Source organism: Lotus japonicus, chromosome 4 (assembly GCF_012489685.1).
Source record: "Lotus japonicus ecotype B-129 chromosome 4, LjGifu_v1.2".
NCBI classification, from domain to species: domain Eukaryota; kingdom Viridiplantae; phylum Streptophyta; class Magnoliopsida; order Fabales; family Fabaceae; genus Lotus; species Lotus japonicus.
Window position 1 is genome coordinate 66,350,930 of NC_080044.1, and position 12,598 is coordinate 66,363,527.

A 12,598-nucleotide genomic window follows, 5' to 3' on the forward strand; every position below is an offset into this window, starting at 1 on the left:
ATATAGTTTCATAAAGAAAGTTGAAATCGAACACATAATTAACCTTCTAAAAAGAATGTAATTCATTGCCATATGAATTACAATGTAATAATTGTCAATTAATAATTCAATTATGGAATAACCATTTTAAGCGTTTGAAGATTTGAGGCACTAATGAAAAGCTTCTAGCCGCAAATTTTTTTAATTCAAAAAACTCAGCATTGAACTCATTTTAAACTCCAGACCCTAAGCTGAAAAACAGGAAAATAGTCAAAATACTAAAGTTATTATACAAACACAAGTGAACTCATTATTATTTTATGCGTTTTTTGGCTTTATCCTTCATATATAAAATATTTAGTAGCATTCCTGGTAATAAAAATACAGTGTGAAGCTTTTATTCTTCGCCACGTGGCTAACGGTTGGAATGTACGGTGATATGTCAGGGAGTGACTTTAGTGTCAACTAATAAACTAATAAAAGAAAATACACTATTTAATTGTTCTTCTTAACCGGCCGATGTTTTAGATTCTCCATTAATTAATCTTCTGATTATTCTATTATGTCCTTGATAAAGGCTTTGAGTGAGTGCCAAAGTGCTTCCTTAGGATAATATGCTCTTTTATATTTACCGAGGACTTTGAGAAATCATTATTGGCAGGCCAAAGGAATATCTAAAAAGGAAAAAATATATCATGATTCAATGTATCATGATTTAATGTCGAGTGATGAGATATATATACATTCACTTTTTTTTTTTTTTTTTCTCCAGGTCTTCCCAATGGAGTTTTTCCTGGTAAGATTTTAACGGGACGTGCTTTATTTAATATATCTATCTCCAAGGGGTGGTGGGTGTTGGGTTTTTTATTAGTAAGAGGATCATTGTTGTTGCTTTGTAGAGTTACTTTCAATTCTTTTACTTTTTTTAGCTTTCTCTCCTCCTTTTTCATACTTGTATTGAGTTGAAGTACGTCCCCTTGTGCCTCACTTCAATATAATTTATTTGGCTTATAAAATATATATATACATATATATATATATATATATACATACATATATATATATATATATATATACATTCACTTTCTATTAGACATTATTTACACAAATAATTTTGTGCCTATTTTTAACTCTTGCAACACTTTGGGGTGGTTTTAGAAATCAAAGTTCTATGCCTAAAGAATTTCCCATGAAAATGGGTGTTCATAGTGCATGCATGTCTATAAGTTATTGAATTTTTAGAGAAAATTATGAGTAGTTTTTTTTGTTAAGAATTTATTCTAGAAAATGATAAGCTGGTCCATTTTAAATAGGTGTGTTCATGAATTTATCAGAATTATTACAATTGTTATGATATACACACACATATAGGGTTATACATTTTCCTGCATTTTATCCTTTTTTTTAGGAAAGTAATGAAAACAAAGCTCAGTCTCTCTTTGTCATATGGGTGCAAGTAGTTTATAGGAATAAGTATTTGATCTTTAAAGTTGATATATAGTGCAATTTCAAAAGAAAGAAAAGGTAAACAGAGTTAATGAAAACAAAGCTCAGTCTCTTTTTGTCATATCAGCGCGCGCAAGTAGTTTATAGGAATACGTATTTGATCTTTAAAGTTGATATATAGTGAAATTTCAAAAGAAAGAAAAGGTAAACATAAATTTTCTATTGGAAAAAAAATGTGATTTCAAATAAAGGAATGACTTAGGTGAGAGGAATATAGCCTTAACCTCCCTTATCCTTTGCCATAACCTCTTCTTTCTTAACAAGAAACGCGGGACTTAGTTTAAAAAAAAAAACACTTGGGACTTATTCCACTATTAGAATCAAAATATTTGAGCCATAAGATGTGGCACATTGTAAAGAGGTACATACAATGAGCCAATGGCATCGTTGCATTGTGCATAAAAAAAGCTAATATAAAAATATGGTTAAAATGAGCCAATGGTATTTACACGAAAATGTGTATACAAAACAAAACATTAGTGGATACGTTATCCAATGTCGATAAAATTCTGACTATTTAAGCGCGCCTGCCTACCATATATCTAGTTTATCTTGGCATTTGGCAAGTTTTAGATCAATACCACACCGCAGCCAAAATTGTTTTTCACTTTGGTCAAAGGAGACTTTTCAACTTTGAACACGTGGCATCCTGATCTTTACTTTCTTCCTATATAAAAAGCCATGCACGCATGCAGTTAACATGTATCAAGCTGAATCATCCTTAAAAAGCGAAAAGAGGGAACATGTATCAGATTAACATGGCATCATCTTGCAAACTCTTTTACCTTTTGGGACTGGTTGCTTTAGTTCTTGTGATTACCAAATCGAATATTGTTCATTGCACTCATAATGTTGCTCCAATTCTTGATCTTGCTTCTTTGAACCGAAACAGTTTCCCTCCAGGCTTCATCTTTGGAGCTGGATCCTCCTCTTACCAGGTATATTTTTAGTGTATATTTGTATTTCTGTTATATAAGCTCAACATTGATCGGTTGATCAATGTTTGAGTTAGGACAAAAATATTGCTTCTCCCTTGGTGCTTGGATATGTGTTTTCCAAATGAGCACTTAAATTAAAATAAATTAATTAAGCAGGCAAATATTGGATTATTTGGGGTATAGGGTTACCTCAACGCATATATAAAAAAGTAGTGGCTAATAAATTAGCACACCCATACAAGAGGAATACATAAGAAAATTAAATACTACTAATATATGCTCTTTCTATTTCAAAATAGTTGTTCAGAAAGAGAAAAGCGAAGCAATGAACATACTAAAAAAGTATGTTATTAATTTTTTTTTGAGTGATGAAGATAATATAGATAGAGAATAGAAGTTTGGGAACAAGGCTCTCCCAAGTAAGCCACAACACAGCAAAGCAAAAGAAACATTACAAATATAATTAATAGTTTAATACTGCTGATTTTATAAAAGATATTATTTGTTTTCATATTTTACTTTTTAGAGTATGTTGTACGTTATATGAATTTTTTTTCTCAACAGACAGTTGTTATGATGTTGATTATGTTGTGTTTGCAATTTGTATAATATATATTATGTGTATAGTTTGAAGGTGGAGCAATGGATGGTGGTAGAGGGCCAAGTATATGGGATACATTCACCCATGAATATCCAGGTCTCTTAGGCTAAAATTTTATGTCCTTATTTAGTGTTCATTTCCCCGTCTCTTTTATTTAAAGAACCGAAGCTTTTTTTTTCTTTATCTTCACAAACATAATATTGACAATGCATGTGCATATCTTGAATTGAAATATGCAGAAAAGATAGCGGATAGAAGCAATGGAGATGTGGCCATTGACACATATCACAATTACAAGGTACTCCAACTCCAAGAGCCTGATTTCTTGGTGGCACTCTTTCAAAGTATTTGTTTCTTGTTAACAAGTGCGTATGATGCACTTTGAGTTGAATTGAAATTATAATAAATTAAATTAAATAAATTCCTGAGTAGTTTCTGTTGATTTCAATTTTTATTTTTGGAGAATGCTAAATATATTTAATTTGGTCCTTATATATTACAGGAAGATGTTAAGATGATGAAAGATATGAACTTAGATTCATACAGATTCTCCATATCTTGGTCAAGAATATTGCCGAGTAAGTCAAATGCTGATCAATCCCTATTGTTCTGAACTTCACATTGTTGGTGATGGTTAGCATATTCAAAATCATTTTTTTTTAAACGTGATATTTATCCACAACAGAAGGAAAGCTAAGTGGAGGTATAAATCAAGAAGGAATCAACTATTACAACAATTTCATCGATGAACTATTGGCTAATGGTCAGATCCACAAACTCAATTGGCTCAACTTAATACATATATATACTTTGACTTGATCTTGTCATATTCTTTAATTTTTCTTTTAGATGCTATATATGAGTAGCACTAGCTAATTGATTAACAATATATTAATTTCAGGTATAGAACCATTTGTGACCCTTTTCCATTGGGATCTTCCGCAAGCTTTAGAAGATGAGTATGGTGGCTTCTTAAGCCCTCTCATAGTGTGAGTTTCAATTACTAATTCAAAAATAGTGCTAGATATTCATCAACTCCTTAACAAATTGTTTAACACTTGATTGTAAAATTTATTTTCAGAAAAGATTTTCAAGACTATGCAGAGCTTTGCTTCAAGAAATTTGGCGATAGGGTGAAGCATTGGTTTACTTTGAATGAGCCATGGAGTTATAGCCAAAATGGTTATGCAAATGGGAGAATGGCACCAGGTCGTTGTTCTTCATGGATGAACACAAATTGCACTGGTGGTGATTCAGCCACAGAGCCTTATTTAGTTTCACATTACCAACTTCTTGCTCATGCAGCTACTGTTCGTGTGTACAAGACCAAATACCAGGTTTGTTCTTTGCACAGACTCACTTACTTTATGTTAAAACTCAACTTCATTTATTAGAATAAGAAGGGTAATAGGACTTGATTTCGTTTATTAGAATAACGAGGGTATATAGAGCTCGAGCTCTTTATACCTCTTGATCATAAGGACTGAAGGAGTTTGATATCATATCATGAATCAATTGGCTCACAAAAGACCCTGGATGATTTTATATTGTATTTCTAATATTATGTTCTTGTGGGTTAGCGTGGGTCCAATAATTTGGAAAAGAAATTAAGGATAATTGTTGTTTTACATTTTTTTATAAAAATTAAAATGTCAACAATAAACTAAAGTATTAAAACATTGCTTATATGTAGGCATCTCAAAAGGGCTTGATAGGCATAACCTTGGTAGCCAATTGGTACCTGCCGCTCTCAGACACCAAATTTGATCAAAAGGCTGCTGAAAGAGCAATGGACTTCATGTATGGATGGTAAGAGCTCATCTCTCTCTCTGAATTTTGATTCATCTTCAAAATGCACATACATATGCATGTGTAGCACCTAAGAAAAATGAGATATTGGATATGGGATAGAAAGGAAAGAACTATACCTTAATGCCAGGATCCATGCATGATCACTGGTTTATCAAAGGCATATATGCATTAATTTGTCGTTTCAGTAAGGCCTTAAATATTTAGGTAAGGACTTTCATAATTGACTTTAAAATAAGAATCGAGTCTTGAGAGAAACTTATGATGATAGCATATGGATTTCAAAATTGATTACGAGGAAAGAGAAACTGATCCAAATATACTATAAGTCTTTGATAATGACAACGCTCTACTTTTGGAGATAATTAAGGATTTATGAGCTTTTTTTACTAAATTTGAATTGAATCAATTGATTTGTTCAGGTATATGGATCCACTAACATCAGGAGAGTACCCCAAAAGCATGAGACTTCTTGTTGGAGCACGATTACCAAAGTTCACAACAGAGCAGGCTAGGCTCTTAAAAGGTTCATTTGATTTTATTGGCCTAAATTATTACTCTTCAGCCTATGCCTCAGATGCACCTCAACTAAGAAATGCCAAACCTAGCTACTTAATAGATTCATTGGTCAATCCTGCATGTAAGGAACCTATCATCTACCCTTCTACAAGTTCTCTAAAATGTTTATATATATATATATATATATATATATGTTGAATTTCATCGTTGCTGATAATTAACAACTTGTATTTTGTATTCATGATTAATTGTAGTTGAGCGTGATGGCAAACCCATAGGTATTAAGGTATGTTCATTGTCACATAAACTTGCAATTAACTATTTAACAAGTTTAATCCATTTGAAAAAAATATAAAAAAACCCTCTTCCAATAATTATGCAGGTTGCTTCTGATTGGTTATACGTTTATCCAAAAGGAATCCAAGATCTTTTGTTATATACCAAGGAAAAGTACAACAACCCTTTGATTTACATCACTGAAAATGGTAAGAGTAAACATCTTTATGTATATCAAGTTTAGTTTCCTCGAAAGCGATATCATTGATTACACACTGAAACCGTATGTTCTAATTTAGTGTTTTCTTCCCTGTCACACCAGTTAAATTCTGTCAAGACACAATTTTATTGGTGAGACATGGAACAAACCATTAAATTGAAACAGGGGATCTTCATCCCATACATAAGAATATGAGATTTAATTTTGTTAACCTTTTGTATTAATGGGGTACGACAAATTGCAACTTAACTTGCAGGTATAAATGAATATGAAGATTCAACACTGTCAGTTGAGGAATCACTCATGGATATTTTCCGAATTGATTATCTTTATCGTCATCTCTTTTATCTTCGATCAGCAATTAGGTAGGTAGCCATTTACATATATAACAAATTGTTGTAATTTTCATCATACAATAACACATTTTGATATTAATCATTTCAATTTTATATGACAGGAATGGTGTGAATGTCAAGGGATATTATGTATGGTCTTTGTTCGACAATTTTGAGTGGTCCTCGGGTTACACTGTACGATTTGGGATGACTTTTGTGGATTACAAAAATGGCTTGAAAAGATATGAGAAATTTTCTGCATTGTGGTTTAAGGACTTCCTCAAAAAAGAAACTAGACTTTATGCTTCTAGTGAATAATATGATGTTCATTGATCATTAAAAATTATACTTGTAAGTAATTATTATTTTTTATTTTTTTAAAAGGTCCTATTCGACCTGAAAAGGAATAAAAAGTAGATGTGCAGATGTATATTGATGTTGTATAAATTTGATAGTTAGTCATCCTACATATGAAAAAAAAGTGAAAAATTTTACATGTTCATTTTACGGGTTAATCATCAAATTAGTCCTTATGTTTGTAGAGGAATTTGAGTTCAATCCCTCCCCGGAAAAATGTTTGCTTCATATCCCTACAATTGCAGCCAGTTTGGTTTTGGTCCTCGCCGGAGGGCGAAAAAATATTATGTGTCATTTTATATTTAATTAAAAATGACGTGGATAATACCAAGTAAGCAGTTGCCTGCCACTCAGCTCCTTCGCCAGAGCTCCGTCCTCGGAAGAGGACCAAAACCAATTGGTTGTTTGCGTTTTCCTGTTTTGTATTCTGAATTGGGTGTTGATCTCTTGCTAGTAGTCTTTGTTTTTCTGGTATTGCATGCCCTGTTTTGCCTCTGGTTCTTTTCCTTCTGTGGTATGGTATTGTTTTTAGCGTGGGTTGGCTTCCTTTTTTTGTTGCTTGGTGTTTTTGTTCTCTGTTTTTTTCCCTTGTTCCTGTTTTCTCTTTGTTTTCTTTCGTCTCTTTTGTACCTGATTGACTTTTGTTGTGGGTGCTTAGATATAATTGATATGGCTTATCTGAAAAAGAAAAAAAAAACATATGCAACATTGTATGATTCACGATGTTGCTGAAAGTGGGTTGAAGAGAAGGAAGGAGAAAGATAGAAATAATTGTGGAAAATATGACATTTTTGTATTATCACCCAAAGTGAAATTGGACCACCATGGACCACAATCAAAATAATCCCACTGTAGAGGCAGCCTACAAAACCGATCCGATGTTAGGCTCAAACCGGTCAGGTGACCGAGTCCCAGTCCAACCGGTCGAGTTTTAAAACTATTGGTTATTTTTTTTTTCTTGGTCAATAAGTGCTGCTGTTTATTTTTTTTTTTTGTCAAAGTTCCTTTTTAAGTAGTGGACCTTTTGGGCTATCTAGCCTTGTTTTCTCTTTTGGGCTTTGCCACGTGAATGCATTACCCACGGCTAAAAAGAAGAGACCACAAGCCACAACATCACTTTTTATAACTTCCAAACAGGTTCTCACAATTTTTAAGCTTCTGTAAAGTAATTTAAAATGTTGAACATAATTTTATCATACTATTTTTATCCAAACTACAAAGAAATTCCCCCAATAGTTGAACTTTTTTTCTCATTTTATTACCATACTCTTTATGCAAACTACAAAGAATGTACTATGACATGGTTTGACAAGATAGCGAAGTCATACAGTGTCACTAATTTGGTGCACACAATTTTTCTTATAATTTAAGTTTTACTTTGGTAAGTTACAATTTTGGTTTTAGTCACCACAAACTTGAATAATTATTTATTCACACCTCAAAATGAGGTGGAATGAGGTGGAGGAGGAGAGATAGGAAGAAAAGAAAAAGTAAGCAAGAGAAAGTATAAGATGTGATAGATGATAAGAGTGTTAGAAGTCCCACATTGGCTAGAGATAGAGCCAAGATAAGCTTTATAAGGGTAGTGCAAACCTCAACTCTTGAGCTAGCTTTTGTGGTTGAGTATAGGCCTCCCAATTTCTAATATGGTATCAGAGCCTATCCTAGATCCATTTGTTGTGGAGACCACCCATATTTGGGTCACCCGTTGTTGATCCCACGTTCCAGTCTGTTCAATCCTGGACGTGAGGGGGTGTGTTAGAAGTCTCACATTGGCTAGAGATAGAGCCAAGATAAGCTTTATAAGGGTAGTGCAAACCTCAACTCTTGAGCTAGCTTTTGTGGTTGAGTATATGCCTTCCAATTTCTAATAAAGAGGAGAGAGATAGAAATAAAAATAGGTGAAAATGAAGTGTATAAAAAATGAGGTGTGTATATATCATTGTTGCCACAAACTTATACTTCTGGCTCCACCCCTGCTCATATTATATATAGAGTAGTGTTATAGGGCCCGAAAAGATTTGCTCACGAATTCAAAATAAACATGCAACATGCAAGGCACCACGCGAGTATCTAACATTTCTCTTTATTTTTCTATTTTATTCATATTTCCGTTTGAGTGAGTGTGAGTGTGAGCAAAAGAATTTCCTTTTTCATGAATATTTAACTTCTTAAAATTCATTGCACGTGAGAAATGGATGGCTGCATTGTGGAATATAAAAGATAGTTTCTTGTTCTAGTTTTCCACTTTTCCTCCATGAGTATAGGTGGTAAAGCTGATGAGAACAGGGCATAGAACCGGGGTGTCACCTTTTGCTTTTCCCAATTGGAAGTACTACTTTGCTAAAGCTTTTGAGGTTTGAGCCTTTGAACAAACAAAAAGAACAAAAACAGGCATGGCATTGTGGTTTGTGGAAGGGAGATGAGGAATCAAATTCCTATATACCAACGGCATGGAATGGAAGAAGAATAAACGCACTCCAATGACGATATCGTGCCTGAGGAGAGGGGATTCTCACGTTACCACTATATTCTTCCACATTGAACTAAAACTGCATTATCTACATTGATTCAAAACAGGACAGGATTAGCTACTTAGCCTATGGGCTGTCAAATTCAAATCGTATTCTTATGTTTGTTGGGTACTAGAGTAGTAAGATAATGTCACGCACCTAAAATAAGAGATGAGAGAATAGGAAATTGACACACAATATTTACGTGGAAAACCCTCAATAGATAAGGGAAAAACCACGGGCACCGGTAGAAAATATTTTCACTATGTGAAAGAAATTACAACAGCTCTAGAACAAGAAAACACTCACTAGAAGAACCTCACCAAGGGAAACACTAATATTTTCCTCAATGGTATTTTTCTCTCTAATAGCAATTCACGTTGAATTGCTTGTTGTGGTGTATATTCTCTCTAACAATTCAGCTATGGGATGAATTTGAAACAAATTGAAACATCTCTATTTATAGGAAATTTTCACCGCCTCTGCACTGTTTCTTCTCTTCACCGCCATTGCTTTGCTTCTATCTCTTCACTGCCAGCTTTGCTTCTTATCTCTTCATTTCCAGCTTTGCTTCTTATCTATTAAGCAAGCCCAAACGGTGACATTAATTTCACCGCCACCATCACACAATTACTTGTTGTAATTTAACAAGTTGGCTTTTAATAGCCGTAATGTTGGACTAAATTTTGGCCACAATGTGTGGCTTTAATTTAGTTGTATTGCTGACAATCTCCCACTTAAAGTCACATTTGTGAGGCTGCAAAATTTTCTCTACCTTGCCAGCTCCATGCTGCTTACGTTTTTAACAGGCCATAGGAGGACCTACACCATGCAAACTTATCAGAGTTGATCGGCTTCGTCATTACATCTGCTAGGTTGTCTTTGGTGTGAATTTTCTGCATATCCACGCTTCCTTCTTCTACTACTTCTCTGACAAAATGGTATTGAACTCCTATGTGCTTTGTCCTGGAATGAAAAGCTGGATTCCTTGCAATGTGCAAGGCGCTCTGACTATCACAATACACAATAATCTTTTGTTGCTTGTGCACGAGCTCTTCCAACAACCTTTGAATCCAAATAGCTTCCTTGCATGCTTGAGTATCTGCCATATATTCTGCTTCTGTAGTAGACAAAGCTACAACAGTCTGCAATTTGGATAATCAGCTTACTGCTCCTCCTGCAAGTGTGAACACATAGCCAGTAGTAGATTTTCTTTTATCAAGATCACCTGCAAAGTCTGAATCAACATAGCCTCTGATAGTGAATTCTGATCCCCCAAAACATAATGCAACACCTGAGGTTCCTTTGATGTATCTCAGAATCCTCTTCACAGCATTCCAGTGCTCTTTGCCTGGATCTGCCATAAACCGACTGACCGTCCCAATTGCCTGAGCAATATCTGGTCTAGTACATATCATAGCGTACATAAGGCTTTCCACCGCTGATGCATACGGTACTCGAGACATCTCCATCCTCTCTGCTTCACTGCTAGGAATCATACTTGAGGATAACTTGTAATTAACAGGAAGTGGGGTTGAGATTGGGTTACAGTCTTGCATGTTGAAGCGCCGCAAGACTTTCTGAAGATAGTTCTTCTGAGAAAGCCAAATCATCCTGTCTTTTCTGTCTTGGTGAATTTGCATCCCTAAAATCTTGTTTGCGGGTCCCAAGTCTTTCATATCAAATTCCCTAGCCAACTGTGCCTTCAATTCTTGGACTTGATCTTTGTTGGGGCCTACCACCAACATGTCATCCACATACAACAGCAAAATGATGAAATCATTATCATCAAACCTTTTGTAGTACGTACAATGGTCTGAACTCAGCCTGTTGTATCCAAGGCTCATGATGAAAGAATCAAATCTCTTGTACCAACACCTCGGCGCCTGCTTTAGATCGTACAGAGATTTAGTCAACCTGCAAACCAAGTTTTCTTTTTCATGATCTTCAAAGCCTTCTGGTTGGAGCATATAGATTTCTTCTTCAAGTTCTCCATGAAGAAACGCAGTCTTTACATCAAGTTGCTCAAGATGTAGATCAAATGCGGCACACATTGCCAAGACTGCTCTGATAGTTGTAAGTCTCACTACTGGGGAGAATATTTCATTGAAATCAATACCTTCTTTCTGAGCATATCTTTTGACCACTAGTCTTGCACGATAGCGTTCCACCTGATCGTTGCCATCTCGTTTAATTTTGAACACCCATTTGTTGCCAATGGCTTTCCGACCTTTAGGAAGTTCAACAAGTTCCCAAGTATTATTTCTATGTAAGGCTTCAATCTCCTCCTGCATTGCTGCCATCCATAGAGAAGCATCTGAACCATTTAACGCCTCCTGAAAGGTTGATGGTTCTCCATCTTCTGATAGAAGACAATATGCATCATGACTTGCCATCACATATTCTGAGTGCCATGATGGTTTTCTTATTTGACGTGTTGTTCGCCTGGGTTCTTCATCATTGACCTCATTTGGTTCTTGTTCTTCGTGCTCTGGCTCTGCTTCAGAAGAATCATCTCCACCTGACTTTTCCTCTATCTCCACTATAGCAGTCTCCTTTGTAGTGCCGTCATTTTTCTGCTCCTTTTGTAATTCATTTTCTACAAAGATTACATCTCTGCTGACAATAATCTTGCGGGCAGAGGGATCCCACAGACGATACCCCTTTACATTGTCAGCATAACCCACGAATATGCATCTCCTGGATTTTGGATCTAGCTTTGTTCTTTCTTGGGAGTTGAACATTACATACACAGGACATCCAAACACATGTAGAGAAGAATAATTACCTGGTTTTCCCTTCCACATCTCCATTGGTGTCTTTAAATCAATCGCAGTTGATGGCGATCGATTTATCACATAACAGGCAGTTTTGACAGCTTCTGCCCAGAAGGACTTGCCTAATTCTGTTGTTCTCAGCATAGCTCTTGTCCTCTTCAGAAGAGTTCTATTCATCCGCTCTGCTACTCCATTCTGCTAAGGTGTATGAACAACTGTAAATTGCCTCGTAATACCTTCTTGCTTGCAGAATGCCAGGAAATCACCATCTGCATATTCTCCTCCATTATCTGTCCTCAAGCACTTAATTCTTTTCCCAGTTTCAAGTTCTACTTGTGCTTTGAACTCCTTGAATACTGAATACACACCTGACTTCTTCTTGATCGGGTACACCCACAATCTCCTGGAGTAATCATCAATGAATGATACAAAATACTTTGCTCCTCCTATGGATACTTCCGGTGACTCCCACACATCAGAATGAATCAAGTCCAGTATGTGTTTGCTTCAAGCAGTTGACTTAGCAAACTTTAGTCTATGCTGCTTACTTATCACACAATGCTCACAGAAAGGTAAACTTACTGACTTGAGCCCAGGGATGAGATTACGTTCTGCAAAAACTTTCAAGCCTCGTTCTGACATATGACCTAATCTGCGGTGCCACATCATCGTCGTTTCTTCTTGGCTTCCAACTGCAACTGATGCATCTGCCATTTGCCACGTATCTCCCAAAAGCATGTATAGATTTGCAGCGACCTTCTTTGCTTT

The 12,598-nt window shown here is 35.4% G+C and overlaps 1 protein-coding gene across 1 annotated transcript; it reads left to right on the forward strand.

Annotated features, from left to right (window-relative positions):
* The first annotated feature begins 2,206 nt into the window (after positions 1-2,206).
* Positions 2,207-6,685, forward strand: LOC130713819 (cyanogenic beta-glucosidase-like). Its single transcript, XM_057563629.1, has 13 exons — positions 2,207-2,423; positions 3,051-3,120; positions 3,264-3,322; positions 3,527-3,602; positions 3,710-3,787; positions 3,926-4,013; positions 4,106-4,361; positions 4,718-4,833; positions 5,256-5,473; positions 5,607-5,638; positions 5,735-5,837; positions 6,105-6,213; positions 6,306-6,685. The coding sequence occupies exons 1-13, from the start codon at positions 2,229-2,231 to the stop codon at positions 6,499-6,501; spliced, it is 1,596 nt and encodes a 531-aa protein (XP_057419612.1). The 5' UTR covers positions 2,207-2,228; the 3' UTR covers positions 6,502-6,685.
* Positions 6,686-12,598: the final 5,913 nt, after the last annotated feature.

What these genes read in the sequence shown, in the direction of transcription:
- LOC130713819 (XM_057563629.1), top strand. Translation starts at nt 2,229, where the DNA reads ATGTATCAGATTAACATGGCATCATCTTGCAAACTCTTTTACCTTTTG. An exon ending in ACACATATCACAATTACAAG is followed by an intron (nt 3,323 to 3,526) that starts GTACTCCAACTC and finishes TATATATTACAG; the next exon opens with GAAGATGTTAAGATGATGAA. An exon ending in GATTTACATCACTGAAAATG is followed by an intron (nt 5,838 to 6,104) that starts GTAAGAGTAAAC and finishes CTTAACTTGCAG; the next exon opens with GTATAAATGAATATGAAGAT.